Source organism: Heptranchias perlo, chromosome 6 (genome assembly GCF_035084215.1).
Source record: "Heptranchias perlo isolate sHepPer1 chromosome 6, sHepPer1.hap1, whole genome shotgun sequence".
In the NCBI taxonomy this organism is placed as follows: domain Eukaryota; kingdom Metazoa; phylum Chordata; class Chondrichthyes; order Hexanchiformes; family Hexanchidae; genus Heptranchias; species Heptranchias perlo.
In genome coordinates, this window is record NC_090330.1 from 29,365,959 (window position 1) to 29,390,872 (window position 24,914).

At 43.0% G+C, this 24,914-nt stretch overlaps 1 protein-coding gene across 2 annotated transcripts in view; it reads left to right on the plus strand.

Moving 5' to 3' along the window:
- Positions 1–24,914, plus strand: part of lnx2a (ligand of numb-protein X 2a) — a 186,886-nt gene that overhangs the window by 43,964 nt on the left and 118,008 nt on the right. The window contains exons 2-3 of one of the 2 annotated variants that reach the window (XM_067986007.1): positions 11,082–11,127; positions 24,205–24,722. In XM_067986007.1, the coding sequence (XP_067842108.1) occupies positions 24,322–24,722 (401 nt within the window). In that variant the 5' untranslated portion in view covers positions 11,082–11,127; positions 24,205–24,321. The remainder of the gene's footprint in view (positions 1–11,081; positions 11,128–24,204; positions 24,723–24,914) is intronic. The other variant, XM_067986008.1, reaches the window with a different exon arrangement.

Below are 24,914 nucleotides of genomic sequence, written 5' to 3' on the forward strand. Positions count from 1 at the left end.
GTACATTCAAGTCTGAGATCGATAGATTTTTGGACTCTAAGGGAATCAAGGGTTTCTCCCTTTTCAAACACAACGTTGAACTTGATCATATTATGATCGCTATTAGATAAATGTTAACGCACCGTTAGGCGTTTAACTGAATCTGGCTCCTTTCTCATTATTAAATCTAATACAGCCTGCCCCTTTTTCGGTTCTAGGACATATTGTTGCTGAAAGCTGTCCTGAACACAGCCAAGAAATTCGCTACCTTTCTGACATGAGCTCGTCTGCTTATCCCAGTTTATATGAAAGTTAAAATCCCCCATTAAAACCACACTGCGTTTGCTACGTGCTAGTCTAATCTCTGCATTTATACATTCTGCCACTTCACAGCTGCTACCAGAGGGCCGAAACACAACTCCCATTACAGTCTTAATTCCTTTTTTTATTTCTTAATTCTACCCATAAAGTCTTCACTGCCTGCTTACCTCTCGTTATATCCTCTCTTATAATCGCGGTAATTTCGCCCTTAATCACTAAGGCTACTCCTCCCCCTCTACCAGTTTCCCTATCCTTCCTATAGACCTTATAACTTGGTATATTCAGTTCCCAGTCCTGACTTTCTTGCAGCTATGTCTCAGTAATGGCTACCATATTGTAGCCTCTAAGTTGAATTTGCACCTGCAATTCATTCAGTTTATTCTTTATTCTCTGTGGGTTTGTATAAAGAATGCTTATTTGGGCCACACTCCCTGCTCTAATGTTATATTTCTCACATGTTTCTTATTTCTCTCTCCTGGTTTAATTACTTTACGTCTTTTAATTTTCCCTTCACCTGTGGTGTCTAAAGCATAATTTCTGACTATAACTCTCCTCTCTTCCTTTTTGTTTGTTTTAGAATTGTTGTTTATACCACCTTTTCCATCTGAGCCCTCCCCCTCCCCCCCCCCCCCCCCCCCCCCCAGTTTACTAGTGTAAAGTCCTTGCGATCGCCCTATTCATCCTTTCCGCTAGGACCCTGATTTCAGCCCGGTTCAGGTGGAGCCCGTCCCAATGGTACAATTCCACCAGTCCCAGTACTGGTGCCAGTGTCTCATGAAATGGAACCCCTCTTTCCCACACCACTCCTTCAGCCATGTGTTCCCCTCCCTATAATCTGCTTATCCCTATACCAATTTGCACATGGCTCAGTTAATAATCCAGAGATTATAACCCTTGAGGTCCTGTTTTTTAATTTAGCTTCTAGCTCTTGGTACTCTCTAAACGGGACCTCTTGCCTACTCTTTCCTATGTTGTTGGTCCCAACATGGACCACAACGACTGGATCCTCCCCCTCCCTCTCCAATATCGTTTCAAGCCAGTTCAAGATGTCCCTCACCCTGGCACCAGATAGGCAACATAGCATGTGGGACTCTCGATGCTAGTTACAAAGGATGTTATCTGTCTCCCTAATTATTGAATCCCCTACAACTACCACATCACTCTTCTCCTCCTCCCTTTGGACAGCCTCCTGCTCCAGGGTGCCACAGTCAGCATTCTGGCTGTCCTTCCGACAGTCTTTATCCTTATCCTCACAGGTAGCAAGTACATTGTATCTGTATCTGTTAGATAGGATCAGTTTCTGCGGATCCTCGTTCTCTAGCTCACCTGGGTTCCCCTTACTCCGTACACTTTCAATGTAGGCAAGTGTGAGGTCATCCACTTTGGACCTAAAAAGGATAGATCAGAGTACTTTCTAAATGGTGAAAAGCTCCAAACAGCGGAGGTCCAAAGAAACTTGGGGGTCCATGTACTTTTTTTTTATTCGTTCATGGGATGTGGGCGTCGCTGGCAAGGCCGGCATTTATTGCCCATCCCTAATTTCCCTTGAGAAGGTGGTGGTGAGCCACCTTCTTGAACCACTGCAGACTGTGTGGTGAATGTTCTCCCACAGTGCTGTTAGGAAGGGAGTTCCAGGATTTTAACCCAGCGACGATGAAGGAACGGTGATATATTTCCAAGTCGGGATGGTGTGTGACTTGGAGGGAAACGTGCAGGTGGTGTTGTTCCCATGTACTTGCTGCTCTTGTCCTTCTAGGTGGTAGAGGTCGTGGGTTTGGGAGGTGCTGTCGAAGAAGCCTTGGAGAGTTGCTGCAGTGCATCCTGTGGATGGTACACACTGTAGCCACTGTGTGCCGGTGGTGAAGGGAGTGAATGTTTAGGGTGGTGGATGGGGTGCCAATCAAGTGGGCTGCTTTGTCCTGGATGGTGTCGAGCTTCTTGAGTGTTGTTGGAGCTGCAATCATCCAGGCAAGTGGAGAGTATTCCATCACACTCCTGACTTGTGCCTTGTAAATGGTGGAAAGGCTTTGGGGAGTCAGGAGGTGAGTCACTCGCCGCAGAATACCCAGCCTCTGACCTGCTCTTGTAGCCACAATATTTATATGGCTGGTCCAGTTAAGTTTCTGGTCAATGGTGACCCCCAGGATGTTGATGGTGGGGGATTCGGTGATGGTAATGCCGTTGAATGTCAAGGGGAGGTGGTTAGACTCTCTTGTTGGAGATGGTCATTGCCTGGCACTTGTCTGGCACGAATGTTACTTGCCACTTATCAGCCCAAGCCTGGATATTGTCCAGGTCTTGCTGCATGCCGGCTCGGACTGCTTCATTATCTGAGGGGTTGCGAATGGAACTGAACACTGTGCAATCATCAGCGAACATCCGCATTTCTGACCTTATGATGGAGGGAAGGTGATTGATGAAGCAGCTGAAGATGGTTGGGCCGAGGACACTGCCTTGAGGAACTCCTGCAGCAATGTCCTGGGGCTGAGATGATTGGCCACCAACAACCAGTACCATCTTCCTTTGTGCTAGGTATGACTCCAGCCACTGGAGAGTTTTCTCTCTGATTCCCATTGACTTCAATTTTTTTAGTGCTCCTTGGTGCCACACTCGGTCAAATGCTGCCTTGATATCAAGGGCAGTCACTCTCACCTCACCTCTGGAATTCAGCTCTTTTGTCCATGTTTGGACTAAGGCTGTAATGAGGTCTGGAGCCGAGTGGTCCTGGCGGAACCCAAACTGAGCATCGGTGAGCAGGTTATTGGTGAGTAAGTGCCGCTTGATAGCACTGTTGACGACACCTTCCATCACTTTGCTGATGATTGAGAGTAGACTGATGGGGCGGTAATTGGCCGGATTGGATTTGTCCTGCTTTTTGTGGACAGGACATACCTGGGCAATTTTCCACATTGTCGGGTAGATGCCAGTGTTGTAGCTGTACTGGAACAGCTTGGCTAGAGACGCAGCTAGTTCTGGAGCACAAGTCTTCAGCACTACAGCTGGGATGTTGTCGGGGCCGATAGCCTTTGCTGTATCCAGTGCACTCAGCTGTTTCTTGATATCACGTGGAGTGAATCGAATTGGCTGAAGACTGGCTTCTGTGATGGTGGGGATATCGGGAGGCGGCCGAGATGGATCATCCACTCGGCACTTCTGGCTGAAGATGGTTACAAACACTTCAGCCTTGTCTTTTGCACTCACGTGCTGGACTCCGCCATCATTGAGGATGGGGATGTTTACAGAGCCTCCTTCTCCCGTTAGTTGTTTAATTGTCCACCACCACATTTTTAGGTACACCTGGTGCTGCTGGCATGCTCTGCTACACTCCTCATTGAACCAGGGTTGATCCCCTGGCTTGTTGGTAATGGTAGAGTGAGGAATATGCTGGGCCATGAGGTTACAGATTGTGCTGGAATACAATAGATCATTAAAATGTCATGGACAGGTACAGAAAATAATCAAATAGGCTAATGGAGTTTATATCTAGAGGATTAGAATCCAAGGGGGTAGAAGTTATGCTACAGCTACCCAAAGCTGTGGTTGGACCACACCTGGAGTACTGTGTTCGGTTCTGGGCACCGTACCATGGGAAGGATATATTAGCCTTGGAGGTAGTGCGGTATAGTGGTAGTAGAATACTAGAATAGTAGAGTACTAGAATGGTGTCTAGACTCCAAGGGTTAAATTACGAGGTGAGATTACACAAAGTAGGATTGTATTCCCTGGAAGTTGGAAGATTAAGAGGTGATTTGATTGAAGTTTTCAAGATGTTAGGGGAACTGATAGGGTAGATAGAGAGAAACTATTTCTGCTAGTTGGGGAGCCCAGGACTAGGGGACATAGCCTAAAACTTAGAGCCAGGACTTTCAGGAGTGAAATTCGGAAACACTTCTACGTGCAAAAGGTGGTAGAAGTTTGGAACTCTCTTTCTCAAACGGCAGTTGATGCTAGCTCAGTTGTTTATTTTAAATCTGAGATTTATAGATTTTTGTTAACCAAGCTATTAAGGGATATGGGGCTAAGGCAGATATATGGAGTTAGGTCACAGATCAGCCTTGATCTCATTGAATGGCGGAACAGGCTCGCGTGGCTAAATGGCCTAGTCCTGTTCCTATAAGCTCGGGAAAGGTATGGTTTGGTGGTTAAGGGGAAGTAGGAAAAGCAGCAGAGGCAGCTGAATCATAGTGACAAAGACGTGCAAGAGTGCCTTGCACTTGTTGGAGGTGAGAGTGGAGGAGGCAGATGAGGGGTTTAGGGAGATGATTGGTAGTGGAGAAAAGAAGCCGGGGGTTTTCTTTTATCTTCAGAAAGTAATGGGTGGTTTTGGCAAAGGAGAATGAGGCCTGATGGCTCTTGATGTGGTCCAGCCAAATCTGATGATGAATGGCTAAACCAGTTGTGTGCCTGATACACTCAAGTCTCCACCTCTTGAACTTGAGGGAGCGAAGATAGGGGCCATACCAGGGGAACAACCAGGATGGGAGAAAGTAAATATTTTATTGGGGTCCAAGGCATCAAAGGTGGAGGTAAGGAAGTGATTGAGCAGATCGACAACTGCTGAAGTATTGTGTTGAATGGAAGGTTAATGGCTAGGTAGTTGGCAGCTTGAAAGTGCAAATGTAAGTGACTTGTGGGGAGAGATTTTTCCAGGGACTGATGCAGAAGGAAGTGGAGTTGGAAAGGGGCGTGTGGATGGTTAGAGTTAGAAGGAAGTGGTTTGAGATGGCCTTGTTTGTGATTGAGACCAGTGGAGTAGGAAGATCTCAGGAGATGTCAAGGTCGAAGGGGTGGTCATGAATATCGGTAGGAGAATTTATATGGAGGGATAGAGGTTTAAGGAGGGCAGTGAAATCAGAGGAAAGAGGGCAAGATGAGTTCAGATGATGAAGACTGAAATCAGAGGATGAGGAGTCACAGTGCAGATGCTGCAGGAGCAAAGGAGGACTTGAGCAATGTTATTAAATGTCATTGATCTCCTCTCTCTAGGCATTATACATTTTGCCGTAGCTTTAGGTAGATACTTTAGGTAGGCAAGATTATACAAGGATTTGAAACCTGTGACCCAAATTCTCAGAAGTGTGGCTGAAAAAGGACCCTTTGCTACTATTGTGGTCATACCTTCAATGACTTTAGAGGATTGCGGCTTGAGTAAGAGTTTATTGAAATACTACCTCCTTGTGATATTACTGCAGTTTTATAATACTGTAGCTCAGATACATAACTATTTTTCCAATGGGCTGCATTGTAAGTGTAGGAACTTTTGTGTGAGATACAGTATTGTGAAATTTCACTTCAGCCAGATTACTTGTAGCATGTTTTTGAAAAATTGGACTATTACAGTATCCTCTCAATAGAAAAGTTTTTCTTGTGGTGGTGATAGACATTGGCTACTTCTGTTTCTTGTCTCATGGGATTAATTATGTTGAACGGTCTCTGTGCATCTTTATTGAAGAAAGATATGATTAAAAAGTAGTGTTTCTTTGCATTGTTCCATTGTAGTTCCTACTCCCAAGAAAGCACCAGGTGGTGAAATAAAAAAAACGCATTAAATTATTTAATCAAAATATAAAGGGCATGATTTTAAATGGGAAAAGCAGGTGGGTTGGGGGCAGGGCCACAGTAAAAAAAAAATTTTAAGTCTCAAACCAGCCCACTTCCGGTTTTCACGGAGGTGGGACATGGGGTAGGCGAGCAACCCCCGCTCAGGAAGCGGGTCGGTCAATAAAAGCTTTCAGGAAGGCTGCGGACCTCCATTTTAACAGTTTTTTTTGTTTTTAACCCCTGGGGGCCAAGATTCCTGGGCCTTCCACTTCTCGCCACCTGGATCTGCGCCCGCCTGTGCCCCTGGATCCACCACCACCCCCCCCCCCCCCCCCCCCCCCCCCCCGGATCTCCACCCCTCCCTGCCCCCCTGATGATTTCCACCCGCACCATGACTCCCCCTCCCCCCCCGATGACTGAGTGAGCTCCCCCCCGCCCCCCAGCTCCCCGATGGCTGACAGCACCCCATCCCATCTAACACTTACCTGTTTACGTCCTCTTCCTTCCTCTTTTCCCGTTCGACTGAGACCAGCCTATCAATCAGGCCTGCCTGTCAGACGGGAAACCATTAAAAAAAATAAAAGACGTGCTTCAGTCAAAATCGTAAGTACGTCCGGGAAACCCGTACTTCCAGATTTCCCGTCAGCCCCAACCACCAGCCGCAGGTCTCAGTGGCGCTCAATAAGCGAGCCCCTCTTAGCAACCTGTCACTCACAGCTTCTGTAGCAAGAACCAGCACAAGTAAATCTACCCTCACAGATTTAGATTAGTCAGTTTGAGGAGGGTGCACAGGGTGATGCGCAGAGCAGGAGCGAGCAGGCGGTAGCAGTAATAGAGGAAGAACAGAAACATGCTGGTTAGATGGCGATTTCACATGCTTCCTCAGCTGCAGAGTGCAGCCATTTGAATCTCACAGGTTAAAAAAAAGTGAATGCTGTTAAAGCACCGATGTTTTACTATTGCCAGAGATTCTGTCAAGCTCAGCTACAGTTCATGGCTATTCCAGTCGTGTCGTGAACCTGGGTTGAAGAGGGTAGCCTTGGTCTCCTAGCAGTCACGTTTGCTGTCTGCCGTTACCTTCAAATATCTTGGGCAAAGAGTCTTGTCTTAAAGCAAAAGCGTTCTGACTGCTGCTTGGAAAGCAAACACTTGCCTGCATGATCCTGGTTTGTTGGTCACTGATCACCTGCGCACTGACAGAATGGAACCCTTTGCAGTTCAAAAATGGAATTCCTTTGGTTCTTGAATGGGATTTTGCACAGAGCCCAAACGACCACATATTTATCATCAATAATGCTGTGGATTTTGGAGAATCCTGCTATGTGAAAACATTGCACGGCCCTTTCATTCTGCTGTCAGGTTTTCATAAGGAAAATGATGATGGTGTTTGCTTTGGTGAACAAAGCATCAATAACTTGCTTAATGTATCTCTGCACTGCAGATTGACTCATGTTGCTGACATCCCCTATGGCCACTTAGAATGATCTTGATACCTGAAAGTTCAGGACTATCTCTGGCTACTTTGATTGCCAATCCCTGTGATGGAGGTTGCCTGCAGATCAGAGTTCCTGGTGAAACAAAGATTGCAAAGGTAGTTTTCCTTGGATATTTCCAAGGACTGTAAACATGTCTGCATGAGTTAGAGTGGGTTTGGGCAGTCAAACCTGCCTCACATCTCTCCTTTCAGCCTCTCTTTCTTATTGGAATTCCAGTTTTCAGAACTTTAATTGTAGCGATGATAAATCTTGCTGGGACAAAAATAAACAAAGTGCTAAAAAACAATGAAAAATTTAGCTCTGGCAAACCCAAAGTGCACTTTCGTATATGCTCCAAGTCAAAATGCAGTTGTTGCCCTCTTTAAACAGTGACTTCCTGTCTGCCTAGAATTTGCCTGACCCTGATTGCTCATTTATGTAGGTGATCTGAGTGCATAGCATATTCCCTGTGAGGAAATCGAAGGATTGTGTCTGTTCTAATTTTCCATCTCATTAGCATTAATTGTAATAGTCCTGCACATTTTGAGTAAGGGCACTTAGGCTAGCTAAAAGGCTGGAAGATCACACGCAACAGAAGTCCAGTGAGAGCCAGCCATAGTGACTGAAAAATTGGCCCTTTATGCACTAATTCAGAAGTTTCCTTTATTTAAGCTTTTAGCTTCACACTGTACTGATTAGCAATTACTATCACATTCTGATTCAAGATGTTTATTCAACTTTTTGCTGCAAACACACTTTTATAGGATAGTGATTTTAAAACATGACTCATGATCCAGCTTGGTTTATGCTGAGATCAGCTTCCAGTATTCTGATCTCATTATTTTAATCACCCAGTTTAGTGACACTGGATTGATTCAACTGTTCAATTTTTGTACTTGCAATCCTATTTTCAGAGCCCTGGTCTGATTTATGCTTGGGTTTTAAATCATCTTGTTATCGCTGTCGGCCTTTTTGTTCTGAGTTAAACTTCCAATCTTGATCTTTCATGTCTTGCACTTGAGGTTTTGATTTTAATCTAATTGCGGCATCAGCCTAAGCTTGAAGATTGGTTGTGCACACAGTTAAGGCCTTGTCACCCTAACAGTAGTTTTCTTTAGCATTTTGCTTTTCTGTGCCCTTCAACTGATTAAAATAATAAGAAAGGTAAACACTGCCTGTTTGCATACTATAGTCATAATAAGAATATCTGAGGCAGCCCACCTCCATAAATTGCCTGCTTTGCTATTAGACAAGAATGGAATGAAACTTTGGGCCTAATTACAGCATAATCTTGGCTGATGTCATGTAGGCTAGAAAAGTACCCCTGTTATCATTTCAAATCAATTATGTTTATTGAAGTTATTAATATTTTACTGTTCCTTACTCTTAATGCTTTTTATAATTTATTAATGGAACTGAATTGTACTTGTTTTCTCCAATGTTCATGAAATTTAGTTGTGTGCAGCTTACATAAATATTAACTATTTATGCTGCATCATTGTACTTTTAGTTCCGTTCTTTTTAAGGGAATCTATTTTATGATTGAGTGTCTGTTAAACAGTGCTATCAGAGACTGTCAGTTGCCTCTTGTTAGGTGTGTAATATGTGGAAAAGTGTCATTTCTGCAGTGAATGTGCTTGTGGTGACCTGGTTCAGTAACTGACAACTTAAAACCTGTGACAGCTTAGATAATAAGCCAGTGTGTGATAAGAGATATGGACATGAGTAACCCTTAAATGCTGGGCACTATATTAGTTGTGCTAATTGTATGCTCCTCCCTATCTTGATTTGGTAGTGTTGAAGTCTCATGGGAAACTGTTGGTTAGAAGCAATTTAGTCATCAGGATGACAAACGGCCTTTAAAACCGTTCATAGTCTCTCTGTCTTTCTATCTCTTTCCTCTTTTTGTCCCTCTCTCTCTCTCTCCTTTTTGCCTCTCTAAAAAGGGCCCCAATTGCCATTTTTGGTCAGAACATGTGCCGTGCAGGCTCTGACGGTTCCAAGGGTGATATAACTAACGAGGCCTGCCAAAGACACTTCTCCGGGGCCCACAAAAATAATCTGGGCCGCTGCCGCCATGGGATCATGATCCACGGCTCTCCCCTCCTTATCTTGCTGACTGTCTTCCCGGCCTGATGTTAAAGCGTCAATCAGGTGAGATGTATCGGGATGCCTGTTTGGCACCCCACAGCTCACCCACCAAATTTAAATAAGGCCAGGGGCCTCTTTGCCGCCGGTTGGTTGGACAAAGGTCAAAATCGACCCTATGTTAGAGTAACACTTGCTGAAATCAGAATTTAATTTATTTTTTAGACTGCAGCCCTGGCTTTTTTTTAAGTATATTTATTAAGGATACTGAGGCATTCTGTCTCCAGGGTCAAATGACTGCCTTTTTTTAAAAATGTGGCTGTGAAGAATAATAATTGCATTTATATAATGTATTTTAATGTAGAAAATTTCTCCAGGAGCTTCACAGGGGGGCGGGGTCCCAAAAGCAATAGACCCAAAACCATGATGTGAGAGTTAGGAGGTGACTGAAAACTTGATAGTAAATATCGATTTAAAGAAGGCTTTTGAAAATGGAGAGAATTAGAGAGGTGAAAGGGATTGGGGGTAAGTTTGAGAGTGGCTGAAGGCTCCTCCACCAATGGTGAGGCAAAGGGAAGGGGGGTGCAGAGAGGGTCACGGGCTGAGGACCAAAGGATACGAGAGGGGTTTCAATGCTGGAAGAGATTGCACAGGTAGATGGAATGAAGCTGTGAAAAGATTTGAAGGTGAGAGTGAAGAATACAAAATGTACTCCAGGCGTATCATTTTCATAATACTAGTAAATTTCCTGTGGTGCTGCTCATGGTGAGCATATGTTGTTTTCAATAGAGGTCCTATGCCATGTAACAAACCATTTATCAGAGCCAATGATTAGCATCACTGAGTCCATTTCTGTTTTACTACATGGTATTCTGAGATTTAAATTATTTTTTTGGAGATTGGATTCTGCAACTGCTCAATTTTTCTGTGAAAGTTATATGTGTAGCCTGGATTATTATTGGGCTGGATTTTGCAGTGAGCCCTTTGTTAGACTTGCACTTGCCCATAGACTTTCTATGAGCTTTTGCACTGCAAGTTCCTATAAATTAGAGATCCATTCAGCACAGTGCCCTCTACAGGGCATCTGGCTCCTGTGTGAACAGGGCAAGCAGATGTTTATCTCCTTAACTAATCAGATTGAAGCATTGTTAATGAGCAGCTCAGAGACTGAACCAGGAAGTGTAAGTTAGAATAGTGAATTCAATGTCAAATCAGGTACAGTAAGCGAAATAAAGAGAGGGAAAGAAAGATTGGATTAAGAGACAGAAAAAAAGTAAGAAAAACATTTTTTATTTGATTATTTTAAAAAAATGTCTAACAATGATTAAAACCTGAAGGAATGAGACTCCACCCTTGTAAAAGTTAATTTTCAGTGCCAGATAGGTGGTTTAGCAGTAATTGAGACTTACCATGCCGTTAAAATGGTACTTACACTGGAATAGACATGCCCTAACTTTTTTTGCCGCGTTTAGTCCGTATCTATGAGGTAAGTACAGGAACCTCATGCCGTTCCATACACGGTCGCCAGAAGTTACTGTCCAATTTGCACATGAATAACAGTGAGAGCTCTTAGCCTGTTATTTTTACAACAAAATCCGGCCCATTAAGTTTCTAAATAAGTAGCCTATATTTTATACACATTCTTATGTTAATTTTTATTCCTTATCTTTTTTGAAGCTGAGAATACACAGCAAGATGGTATACAAGATGCACCACCTTAGAGGTAGGTACTTGATATTTAGCAGTACCGGAAGGTGGGGAGAGATGGGTCATGGGGTTTAGCAGCACTGAGATTTAGTAGCACTGGAGGGTTAGTTCTGGAATTTGCCAGCAATGTGGTGGGGATCCTGGAGTTTGGCAGCAGTGAAGTGGGCGTGCTGGAGTTTGACAGCATGGAGGAAGTGTCCTGTGGTTTAGCTGCACTGTAGAGGGGAAACCTGGATTTGGCAGAACTGAGAAATAGAATCTTGGGGTCTGTCAGAAGTGGGAGAAAGCAAGGGCAAACGTCTGACAGCATTATTGGTTGGGGTCCTGCCTCTGACAGTACTGGTTTGTAAGTTTTCTGCAACATTGAATTAATTGCTTTGTGATTGTTTCTAGAAAACTACTGGTTTTTTTTCTTGGATAAAGAGGGCATAACAATTAGACGCAATATTTTAGCTGTGGCCTAACCAATGATTGTGTAGGTTTAGCATTGCCTCTTTACTTTTGTACTCTATGACCCTACTTGTAAAACTGAGAATCCCATTTGCTTTTTTTTTGGACAACTTTAACAACATATTTTCCCACTTTTAAAGATTTATGTATTTGATTTTGAACACCTCTATGAGATCACCTCTTAACTTTCTCAACCTCTAGTGAATAAAGCTCTAACCTCTTAAATCTCTCTTTATAACTATAATTCCTCAACCCCAGTAACATCTACTGAATCTACACTGCAACTTTTCTAATGCTCTTATATCCTTCCTATAATGGAATGCTCAAAACTATGAACAATACTCCAACTACGACCTAACTAAAGTCTTGTATAAGTTCAACATTACCTCCTTACTTTTGTATTCTATCCGTCTAGATTCAAAACCAAGGATTATATTTGCTTGTGTATTGCTCTGCCACCTTTAATAACCTGTCTATCTGTGAACAATGTGTCACTATTCAATTTAAAATCTTACCATTTAAAGTTTTTTCCCTTTCCCTATGCTTCCTACCAAAATGATTCACATTTTTCTATGTTGATATGCATTTGTATCTATCTGTCTGTGTCAGCCTATCTATGTCCTCCTGTAGTCTTTCACAATCTCGTCACATTTTCCCATACCACCCAATTTTGCACATATTCATCAAGTCTACAGCACAGAAAGAGGCCATTTGGCCCAACTGGTTTATGCCAGCGTTTATAAGAACATAAGAAATAGGAGTAGGAGTAGGCTTCTTTAGCCTGCTCCGCCATTCAATCAGATTATGCTGATCTTTGACCTCAACTCCATTTTCCTGCCCAATCCCCATACCCCTTGATTCCCCTAGAGTCCAAAAATTATCCATCTCAGCCTTGAATATATTCAATGACTCTGCATCCACAGCCCTCTGGGGTAGAGAATTCCAAAGATTCACAACTCTCTGTGTGAAGAAATTCCTCCTCATCTCAGTCTTGAATGGCCGACCCCTTATCCTGCGACTGTGCCCCCCCGGTTTTAGAATCTCTAGCCAGAAGAAACAATCTCTCAGCATCTATCCTGTCAAGCCCCCTCATAATCTTATATATTTCAATGAGACCACCTCTCATTCTTCTAAACTCCAGAGAGAATAGGCCCATTCTTCTCAACCGTGTTTATGGTCCACACGAGCCTTCCTCCCACCCTACTTCATCTAACCCTATCACCATATCCTTCTATTCCTTTCTCCTCGTGTGCTTATCTAGCTTATCCTTAAATGCATCTGTGCTATTTGCCTCAACTACTCCTTGTGGTAGCATGTTCCACATTCTTACCACTCTTTGGATAAAGAAGTTTCTCCTGAATTCCCTATTAGATTTATTAGTGACTATCTTATATTGATGACCTCTAGTTTTGGACTCCCCCACAAGTGGAAACATTTTCTCTATATCTACCCTATCAGAACCTTTCATAATCTTAAAGACCTCTATCAGGTCACCCATCAGCCTTCTCTATTCTAGAGAAAAGAGCCCCAACCTGTTTAGCCTTTCCTGATAAGGATGATACCAGAACTGAGATGATATACTTATGAATCTTTTTTGCACCTTCTCCAATGTCTCAATATCCTTTTTATAATGTGGAGACCAGAACTGTGCACAGTACTCCAAGTGTGGTCTAACCAAGGCTCTGTACAAGTTTAACATAACTTTTCTGCTTTTCAATTCTATCCTTGTAGAAATGAACCCCAGAGCTTGGTTTACCTTTTTTATGGCCTTATTAACCTGCTACTTTTTAGTGATTTGTGTATTTGTACCCCAAGATCCTTTTGCTCCTCTACCCCATTTTAGACTCTTATTATCCAAGCAGTATGTGGCCTACTTATTCTTCCTACCAAATGTACCACCTCACACTTACCTTTTTGAAATTCATTTGCCAATTACGTGCCCATTCTTTAAGTTTATTAGTGTCTTCCTGCATTTTGATACATTCTTTCTTTGTATTAACTACATTCCCCAATCGCAAATTTTGAAATTGTACTTCCGATTCCTGAATCCAAATCGTTAATGTAAATTGTGAACAACAGTGGTCCCAGCATCAATCCCTGTGGAACATCACTTCTCACCTTTTGCCAGTCTGAGTACTACCCTTAATCCCTACGCTCTGTTTTGTAGCCAGCTTGCTATCCATTCTCTACCTGTCCCCTGATTCCACATGGTCTGACCTTAGTTATGAGTCTACAATGCGGTACCTTATCGGAAGCCTTTTAAAAATCCAAATATATTACATATACTGCATTACCCTTGTCTACTCTTTCTGTTACTACTTCAAAGAATTCAATAAGGTTAGCTAAGCATGACTTTTCCTTCTGAAATCTATGCTGACTATTCTTTATTATATTTTCATTTCCTAGATGTTTTTCTATTGCATCTTTTAGGAAGGATTCCATTATCTTTCCTACCACCGACATTAAGCAAACTGGTCTATAGTTCCCTGGACTTGTTCTATCTCCCTTTCTAAATATAGGAATCACATTAGCTGTCCGCCAGTCCTTCAGCATTATTCCCATTTCTAATGAATTTTTATATATATGTAATAGTGCCTCTGCTATCTCTTCCCTAACATCTTTTAATATTAATTGAAGCAATCCATTCGGACTGGGGTTTTATCCTCTCTAAATTTAATTAGTTTATCAATTATCTCCCCCCTTTCCATCTTAAACGTCTTTATATATTTTTTTAATCTCTTCTTCTAATGTCATGCTCACCTTCTTAGTCTGCCTGGTAAATACTGAGGCAAAGTAACTATTCACTACATCTGCCATTTCGCTGTCATTACCTGTGAGTTTATCTTATGTATCCCTTAGTGACCCTATCCCTACTTTGATTTTTCATTTGTTATTTATGTGTCTGTAGAATACTTTACTATTTCTTTTTATGTTACTTGATAATTTAATTTAGTAGTTCCTCTTTGCTTTCCTAATTTTTTGATATCTTTCCTAATCTCTTTGTATTCCCTTTTTGTCATCCTCTCCTCTATTGTCTACAGATGCATTTAAGGGAAAGCGAGATAAACATATGAGGGAGAAAGGAATACAAGGACATGCTGATAGGGTTAGATGAAGTAGGGAGGGAGGAGGCTTGCATGGAGCATAAACACTGACATGGACCTGTTAGGCTGAATAGCTTGTTTCTGTGCTGTACGTTCTATGTAATGTTCTTAGAGTATGATTTTTTTTCTTTTAGTTTCAATTTTACCCTTATCTCTATTCATCCATGGTGCTTCATTATTGGCTAGTTTGTTCTTGTTTTATAGAGGAATATATTTCTCCTGAACTCTTGTTCACCATTTTAAATATTTCCCACTGCTGTTCTATCTCTGTCAAAATATTTTTCCAGTTTACCTTCCCTCAGGATCCTCTGGTGTAAACCATCAGGTCCCAGTAGTTTGACTACCTTTACCTTTATCTTAATTTTAAGTAATTTGTTTAGTACCATTGTTCTGAATAATAAACCTCCACTAGATGTTCTACAATTTCAACCTCCTCTGTGAAGACTGAGTCAAAGTATTTATTTAGTATTGACCCCATTCCCTTGCTCTCCACTGCAAGTTTGCTTCCTTCATCTCTTAGCTGCCCTTACCCCACCTTGACTATCCTCTTGCTACTAATGTGCCTGTAGAAAGCCTTTTTGTTGCTCTTTTATATTTTCTGCTATTTGTCGCTAATATTTTGTTTTGCCCTATCTAACCTTTTTGTTACTTCCCTCTTCTTTATATTTGTCCTCGCTTTTTTAGTTTCAAATTTGATCTAACCTCCTTATTTATCCATGGAACCTAGCCTTCAGCTCGCTCCCTATTTTTCCTTCCTGGAATATACTTGATTTGTACTTTTTTTTTCTTTCTTCTGCATTGCTGATCTACAATTCTGTTTACCAATTTTTTTCCTTTAATTTAATGAGTAAGGTCCTTTTCATCTTGCTATAATTTGCTTTTCCAAGTTAAGTATTCATCCTGATTTCACTTTTTCGTTTCCTATTCTTGCATTGAACCTAATTATATTGTGGCTACTGCTTCCCAAATGCTCCCCTATTTTAGATCATCTGCTTGCTCTGCCCCAGTATCCAGACCCATTTCAAGTAGTGCTTCCTTACTTTTGGAGTAGCAACACGTTGACTGAAAAAACAATCCTGAATACATTGGAAAAAAAAATTGCTCCTTTCTCACCACAAATATTTTTCCTATTGCAATTAACTTTTGGATGACTAAAATTTTCTACAATTAGAATTCGACAAATTTCATCCTCATTTCCTTTCTGTTGTTCAGTAGTTTATAATATACTTCCACCACTGTGACAGATCTCTTACTATTCATCAGCTCAATCCAAAGTATTTCTGTTTGGTCCACTTGGGAACATAGGAATGTAGAAGACCAGAGAAGACTATTATGATTCATCTGGTTGGTTTCCAGTGTCTAGAAAATATTGTATCCCATGATACTCATCATACCTCTCTATCTAATATTTCTTAAGGTACTTATCGAACTCCTTCTTGAATTTATGATGCAATTAGCTCACTGCCTCCCTGAGCAGTCCATTCCATACATTCACCACCCTCTGTGTAAAGTAGTTAAATCTAAACTGTCCTTTCAACCTCTCGCTTCTAAGCTATCGTCTGGCTTGGCTGACTGATTCCGGCTTCAGCGTCTGAGTTTATTATCAAAGCACTTCATAACTATTCCTCCCTTGTCTGGAGCAAACATATGTCTCCCTCAGCAACAAAAAAAAACCTTACTCAAAAATTGTTGTTAGTCCAAAATTTTTACTTGGTCTTAAACTGTGTGAAACACTGACAAAAATGAAGTCTTTTTATTTTTGTTTTTTTTCTATTGCCCACAGCTCACAATTGTTTGTTCATTTCCTGCCTGGTTGCCACTGTACACTCTGGTGTTGTATTTCCACAGGAGCAGGTTGTGAACTACAACACCCATGATTTATTTCACACTGATGAACAATTGTCCCCAATATCCAAAGTTTAATTGAAATTTCCAACTCAAGTCTGTTCCCCAGACCGAAGCACAGACCTATGTTGTGGGGGTGGGGAAACTTCTTGTAGATGCTTCTAGAATTAAATAGCTAAATTTAAGGGTGTTTAATTATTTTTCTTTATAATTTATGTAATTCTTAGGTGTTTATTATCTACTAAATATAATTTCTAACTGTATATAATGACCTGAGTAAAGAAGGAAAATGGTGACAGAAAATCATGTAAAGAAAGTATTTGAGCAATTTGGTCAGTTTTGTGGTTGTTAATTTTTGTTAATGGTGACTTTAGAAAGTGGCTTACATCTCTGTTGGTTACTTGTTCCTCACTGGTACTGTTTTGCTACTTTTGATTCGATCATATTTAGTAAATTGGATATTTGTTTAGTCACTTAAGAGATAAGTGGTTATTTGTGTCAATCACAGTTTTTGTCATACAGCTGTGCAGTGCTTTCAAGTGTGACATCTTTGAAGATGTTAGACACAAAACTTTTAACTATATTGATTTCTTCTGCCCAAAGCGAATTTGATATATGAAAGAAGAGTTTGATAAAATAAACAAGTGTTTTGGTTCTGGGCAAGCTGTGAATGAAAATAATCTATGTTCATTGCATTTAGTTTTATTTAATGCCTCAAGTGGTTGGAGCTAAAGGTCCGTGGAGTGGTGCATCCCAACTTAAGTGCTGTGATACACATGCCAGGACCTCCACTGTCGATCCCACCAAAGTTAGCATGGTTAAGTGGAGGTCACTTCATTTCCATTGCAGTGGCAGGCGCCTGTGCCACATGGGACACATCTAAGTCTGCAAACTGTGGCTTAAAAATGCTGCCATGCAGCAAGGATAAAATTTGGCCCTTTTTGTAAAATTGCTTTCAAAATTATTTTTTTTAAGTTGTACCATCCTAAATCTTCATGGATCCAGGCCATGAGCCCAGCCTGGTTCACTGATGCGCTGGGTCCAAGCGAGGCCAGGGACTCAGGAACTCTCGGTGTTGGGAATATCCCAGCCCTGCCCCCTCCTACACAACTGGCCGTAAGGGGCGCATGTCCCGCAGAATCTATGATAAAAGACTGGGACCTGATGGTTGAGGACTAATTTAAATGCTTCTGAAGCACTTTTACCAGAGTCATGGTGGGAATGTGCCATAGTGGATTTTCAGCCCCGTTTTTTTTAATACTATTTTCATCTGTTTCCTTTTTAAATCAAAAAATGACAGCAAAATAAACAGCAGTACAACATTCTGTAGACTAGTTGTCAATAGTATCATTGTATGTAGAAAATTATTTTGAAAGCCAAATCCTGGTAGAAATATGGATTAATGAAACCAGTGGCATTAGAGCAAGCTTATGTTCTATTTGGGTCACAATTCAACAGAGGAGCAACGCAATTCCTGCTTAACTGTAAACTTGACAGTATGTTGTTAAACCCCATCTCAGGCTGAAGGTGACCCATCACCTTTTAAGCTCACACTGCCTGATCTGCAGAAATAACCAGCAACGGTTTGTGTCCAATTATTTCTGCTGCCTTTGGATCAGTCTGTACACACATCACTTGCATAATATAGTGCCATAGCACGGCAATATGACTCATTCGGTGTAGGAGGCATAAGTCACGATCTGTCGCTTGAAGACTAATTTATTGCTGTGGGTAGCACATAAGCTGGATGTACATCAAACAACAATGTAGTGATTTTGAGAAGATAAAAATTGTACTCTTGATAATACTAAAATTGTAGTTACAATGAAAGGAGTTGCAAGGCTATAATTCCATTCAAGGGTTTAGGTGACAAAACTGCAGGGGTAAGGTCGATGAATGTCAACAGATGTCTTAAGGTTGAATAACAGCTTTTAGTTCTTCACTACATCCTTCATTAGTATTGAAGGTATCAAAGTTTTTTTTAGCAGAAAAGCTTAAGTGAGTAACACCTACAGTTATGACTAAAATGTTGGAGTGGGGAGACTATGAGGAAAATATAAAAGTGCATCAGAGCCCAAGTGATGAAAACGATCAACCAAGTAGCAGTTGATTGAGACTGTATTGGGAATATTAGGGCATATTCAGCGGTCCTCTGTGTTGCCACAGAAGGAACACAGAACTGGGAAAGCGGGTCCCACACCAATTTATTGCATCTTAAAAGTATCTGAATTTATTAAGCTGAAGTACTTGGGCCTGTTTTGTCCCTTAGCCTCACTAAGACCCCAGATATAGGGGTCGATTTTAGGATGGCCGAGCGGGTGCATTCGTGGCGGGGGGGCTCCGAAAATTCGGGATTCCCAGGGTGCCCACTTCCGGGTTCCCCAGTGATGCGCTTAGATGCGCGTGCAACCCCCGCATGCGGGACTCCCACCTGCAATTAAAGCCGGCGGGATCCCACTTACGGCAATTATTTTGATAGTTCAGATCGTTTGCAGACCTGATTGGGAGGATATTTTGGGAGGGGTGGGATTTTCATGTCAACTGAGCGTGTTTCCCGTACTGGGGGAAACACTCCCAGTTGAAACAGACGTGTTGCAGCCACCAGCCTGTGAGAGCTGCGAAGGTCCATTTGACAGGTGGGTGGGGGAGATCCTCACTCATTGCAGGAGGCCACTCTGTCACTTTGGACAAAGTTTGCCCTGCACCACCCTCCTCCGAACACTAAAATTCACCAACTTGGAACCTCACCCCCGGTGTTCAGACACATTTACCTACCTTGCGGACCCCCTCAAACGTACATCTTCCAGATGGGGGCCGCCATAGCTGCAGACATGACCTCCTTGGAGGACGAACAGCATCACCAGCCTCGCCGGCCACCTGTGACACATGGAGCTCCACAACACAGTGCTGTGACACATCCACCTGCACAGCAGGAGGGAGGGCAACCACAGAGAGGGATGCGTCGCAGAAGGCACTACCCTCGCCACAGGGTCCACAGACCGAGGCTCAGCTTCCTAGACCCCTGAGGAGCACTGCACACGGAGGCTCAGAATCACTCAACATGTAGTCATGGACATCTGCAGCCTCCTTGATGCCGAGCTGCTCCCAGCTGGCCCGAGCACCATCTTCTTACCTGTCAAAGTCACCACTGCCATCAACAACTTCTCCTCTGGATTCTTCCAGGGTGCCACCGGGGACAACGCCGGCGTCTCTCAGTCGTCTGCACAAAAGAGCCCTGCAAATACACCCACTCTGCAGTGACACAATGGATGGCATCAGGTGTGGGTCTTCATGGTGATCCTCAGGAAAGGGAATTATTGCACAAACCAGACAAGATTTGCAAAGACGTGGCAGTAGTGGTGCTAACAAATTTTAATGTGCTTTGCAAAACAAACGAAAGTAAATCAAAAACATGACATTCTGTCATACACCCTTGTGCATCCCCTTTGTGATCACAAAACCTTAGCCGTACATTTACGGGAACCCCTATGTGGTGCTACCCCTATGGCTTCAGCAGAGGTAGTGGCAGGTTGCTCTTGTCCGTGCCCTGACCGATGAGATGCTTTGCGCGGACGCCTTCTGGGTTTCGGTGCCCGTGAGGGCCCCCCCAAAGACTGCTCCACCTGCACCTGTGCAGGGGCAGACTCGGCCACCTGGAGAGGAGGCAGCATCGCGGGTACTGGTTGAGAGGAGGGCAATGGGTGAGACGTGGAAGTGCTTTGAGTGGCGTCCCCACTTCCATGTCCCCTTTCACCATCATCCCTCTCCTGGCCCAGGCCCACATCACTCCTCCCACCCTGCTGGACGACAGTTTGGAGGACTTGTGTGAAGCCTTGGAAGGCCAGTTGTAATGTATCTGTCAGCCTGTTTAAGGCGGCAGAATGTTGCTCACCCTGAATCCGAACGGCCGTTGTCAGGGCCTGAATGGACTCATTGTTGAGCCGTGCTTGAAGCTCGATGGAGGCTAGCCTTTCCTCCATCGCAGACATTCCCGCACCTACCCACGACATTATCTCAGCGATGCCTTCACATCCCTGTGACAGTATCTCGGAGATACCCTCCTGTACCTGTATCACCATTCCACTCATGCAGGAGTTGAATTCCTCCATCCTCTGCGCGATTGTGGAGAGTGCGTGTGGCACCTGTTCCAGCACCTCGGCAATGTGCTGCTGGCCCTCGATGACTCTCCTTTTCATGGTTGGCCCCCAGGGTGCAGCATCTGGGTCCAGCTGAGCAGAGCCTGGAGCAGAGTGCTCCCACCGACGCAGACTCTCCACTGCTGCCCCTGCCACCAGGGTTTGCTCGTGCTTACATGTGCGTGGTGATTCACCATGTGCAAGCCCAGCTAAGTGAGGACGGGGACCCACCGAGGTATGTGTATCTGTGCTGGTGGATGGCTGGCTCAGTTGTGATGATGTACCCTCAGAGGCCGGCAGGTCCTCAGGAATCGCCCTCCGCAGTCACGGCGGTCGCAGATGGCCCTGCAAGAGAACAGAAAGCAATATTAAGCATGTGGACAGACGTTGAGGTGCTGCAGATGTCAAGTGATGCTAAGATGATTCGCTATCATAAGTGCTGAGTGTTAGATTTCTGCCACCAGCCATTTGTGCGCTCCTAGTCTCGGCGTCTGCCACAGACAGGCACTTCAGCATCCGGCTTAGTTCCAGTGCCTGCTGCTCCTCGTCAGTTAGGACCACCTGGTGTGGCGGGTCCCCTCCGGTCCTTGCCCTCTTCCGGGCATTCTGGCATCTCCTCCTATCAAGGCAAAACACAGAGAGGTGTGATTGAGTGATGGTTGCATGATGACCCGCTGCATGCATTGGTGTGGGTGGGGGTGAGCGTGAGAGAGATGCACGAGAGGGTGCGTTTGAGACATAGCCATGAGATTGTATGAGGATTGGGTTGCGTGGTAGTGTTCGAATGGGAACTGGGGCATTGAGTAAGTGCAGGCAAGGTGAGGTTGATGGTCGAGTGGATGTGAGGAGTGATGCAAGAGTGTTGTGATGGCAGTGCAGAAGGAGTTATATGGTAGTGGAGGTGATGTGGAAGACGGAGTGTGGGAGAATGTGTAAGTATACTCACTTCAGCTGATCTTGTTAGGTCATTAAAGTGCTTCCTGCACTGGACCCAGTTTCGGCACACTTTGCTGCTCCTGCTGACCTCCTCGGCCACCTCCAGCCAGGCCTTCTTGGTGGCAGAGGGAGACCACCTCCTCCCATCAGATGGGAAAAAAAATTCCCTCCTATTCCTCACCCCATCGAGCAGCACCTGGAGTGAGAAGTCAGAGAACCTTGGAACAGCCTTGCCTCTGGCCTGCTCCATGCTCCCAAAATGGCTCTTTGTTGCAGGAGGAGCATTGGAGGATTGCCCCTTTTAAATAGGGCTCCTGCTGCTGACAGCCTGTCATGTGGGTGCCCAGTGCGCCCGCTGCGCAGGTCTGGAACGGGAAACCCGGAAACACGCGTAAGTACCTTCAATTGGGCTGTGATCGCATGCGGAGCACCCCGATTTCACTGGGTAAGTTACCCATGCTGCCAACCCACCTCCTCCTAATATCGGGCCCATAATGTCAATAAATTGAAATGATCATGGCCCAATTCTGCAGCATCTGCACCATGTTTGCTGTTTTTTCCATTGCCATGCCCATTTGGAATGGCAGCAAGGAAGCTCCATAGGTGAAGGAGCTCTTACATTGTAACAAGTTTTTAATTAGTAATTTTCTCTATAGTTCTGAAATTTTAATTTTTTTTTGCAAAACAAATTTGGGGGAGGAATTTTTTTAACTCAAGATAACTATTTTTATAATTGTGGAAAAGTTATTGAAATCTATCATCAGGGACAGAGTTACTGTTTACCTTGCCGGATTTCCTAAGTGTGCCATTTTCTTGCACATCTGTTCCCATGTCCTGCAGATATTGTACCTAGTGTTGAACCTGGCCACCACTACCTGGGGAGGATGCACAAAACTTTAAACAGGGCAACCAGCTCGAGCCCATCTCATGTAGTGGAACATACACTTCACCAGTCATCAAAGGAGGTCAGGGGGCAATGATGTTTTGGCCCCGGGTTCTGTTTCATGTCTCCATATTGGGGTTTCTGTCGTTAAAAAGGCTTCAACATTATTTTATCTCTTTATTTGGTCACATACCTTTTAAATGACTGGGTTCCTTTAATTGTAAGCTCACCATATTCTGTGAAGCTTGCTTCATCACACTCTGAAAAGTTCAGGATTCAGAGGGAGTGATCGACTGCTTCGAAGACCATGGAAGATTCAAGGAAGGGTAGCACTCCATGGTCACACACTCACAGGACGTCATTGATAAAGGCTCAGATGCTTATGAGTTGTTTCCTCTAGTATTGTAAACAAAAGAGGAAATGAGCCAGGGAAGGAGGTTTGGGGTGTTTTAGGTGAAGAGTTTGTGATTAATTATGCCATCTAGGATGATCATGGGTTAGTAGGAAGTTTTGGCTACAGGGAGTGAGCCACTGGTTGAGTGCACATGGCTTAGGACTAGTCCAAAGATCCACCAGTAAAACCTAAAAACCCTGGTTTGAGGTCACAAAAGTGGCTGTTCAACTAGGGTGATTGATGGGAGTGGGCAATTATCTGGGATCAGATGCATAAGGGCATCAAAAGTGCAGCAAGGCAGTTTTTGAGCAGGTCTGTGGAAACATTGGTAGAGCAAGGAGTAGTTTTCTTCAGAGATAGTGGGTGAGTGTAGAAGGTTTGGAGATGTGGATGGTGAAGGAGATAAGGGAATGATAGGAAAGGGTCTTGTCAGAGATTATTGTCTTAGAATGGTCTCATCAGGTGATGAGCCTCATCTCCTCAGGCATATACTGCATCTAATTTTCCAAGCATTTAAGTTAATTGTCAGAAAATTGTGTGCAGCACATGCCCAAATTTCTGATATGCAATACTGATGATTGAGGTTTCCCACCAGGACAGCGAAAGCAGAAGATTACCCATTTCTTGTAAAAGGGTGTGTGTGTGTGTGTGTGTGTGTATGTGTGTATAAAATATGACTTTAAAAATGCAGCTATAAGGTTTTATAAGTTCTGTATGTGAAAGTTTAATTCCTTAATTTAAAAATCTGGAAAGTAATATAATCAGGAAACAATAATAAAAGTTGCCCCTGCTGAAAATATTTTTTCATAGATTTAGATAATCTCCATGAAAGTGCATTTGACTCAAGGGGATACATTTTCAACTTGCTAACTGGCATAAAATTACCTTTGTGGATTGGCGACCTGTTATACAAATTGCCCAATTTTTCTATGACAGGCAGCCGATTCGCAGCGCCTGTTTACTGCCAGGTTCTGCAGCAGGTTGAAAATCTACCCCAAGATAATTCTGTTATGTGAGATGATGCATAACAGCTTCAAAACTAAGATTTTTAATTAGTTATGTAATTGAATATGAAGTGAACAACTTCTTACAAAAAAAACGTGGTAGCATCAGAGCTTTATTAACGTAAACATTATTTGGAGCTAGGTTCCCTTTTATATGAAAGAGCTGTAGAATAACTTGTACTCTTTAAAACATGAAAAAATTGAAGTGTCTTTAGTGAAAGCATTCATGTTTGATCTTGTTAAAGTCTGTCTTCCTTGGTGAATGAAGAATGGCAAAACAATTGAGTACGGCAGCTTTTCCTTTTGTCAAAAAATGAACCTTTTGATTTTTTTTTTCACAGAACAATGAGGCTCTGAGATTGCCGGGACCAGGATTGATTGTATTTGAATATCTGACCGTGCACTGATGACTGTAGATGAGTAACTGATTAATAGCAACTGTGCCAAAGTGAGTTACCATGAGTACTACTAATGGTGATGTTGATCCAGAGGAACAGGAGCCCCCTTTAAATCCATTATGCTTTGAGTGTGGTCAGCAGCACTGGACAAGGGAGAACCATCTGTACAATTACCAGCATGAAATGGATGATGACCTTGTCTGCCACATTTGTCTCCAGCCTCTGTTGCAGCCACTAGATACTCCCTGTGGACATACATTTTGCTACAAGTGCCTCCGGAATTTTTTGCGAGAGAAGGACTTCTGCCCATTGGACCGCAAAAAGCTTCACTTTAAACTGTGCAAAAAGTCCAGCATTCTTGTTCACAAACTTTTAGACAAACTGTTGGTGTCCTGTCCTTTTGAAAGTAACTGTCAAGAAGTGATGCAGCGCTGTGATTTGGAAGCACATCTTAAACACAGGTAAGCTATATATGAAATGTAAAAAAATCTTATAAAGTACATAAGTACCATTGTATCAATATTGGTACAGGTATGTTATGCATCTGCATTGATGGAATAACTAAATACATGTTTTATCAGGACAATCAATATCTTGGGTATAACTTTAATAAACTAATTTTAGTGCATAATTTAAACATTTTATCTTCAATT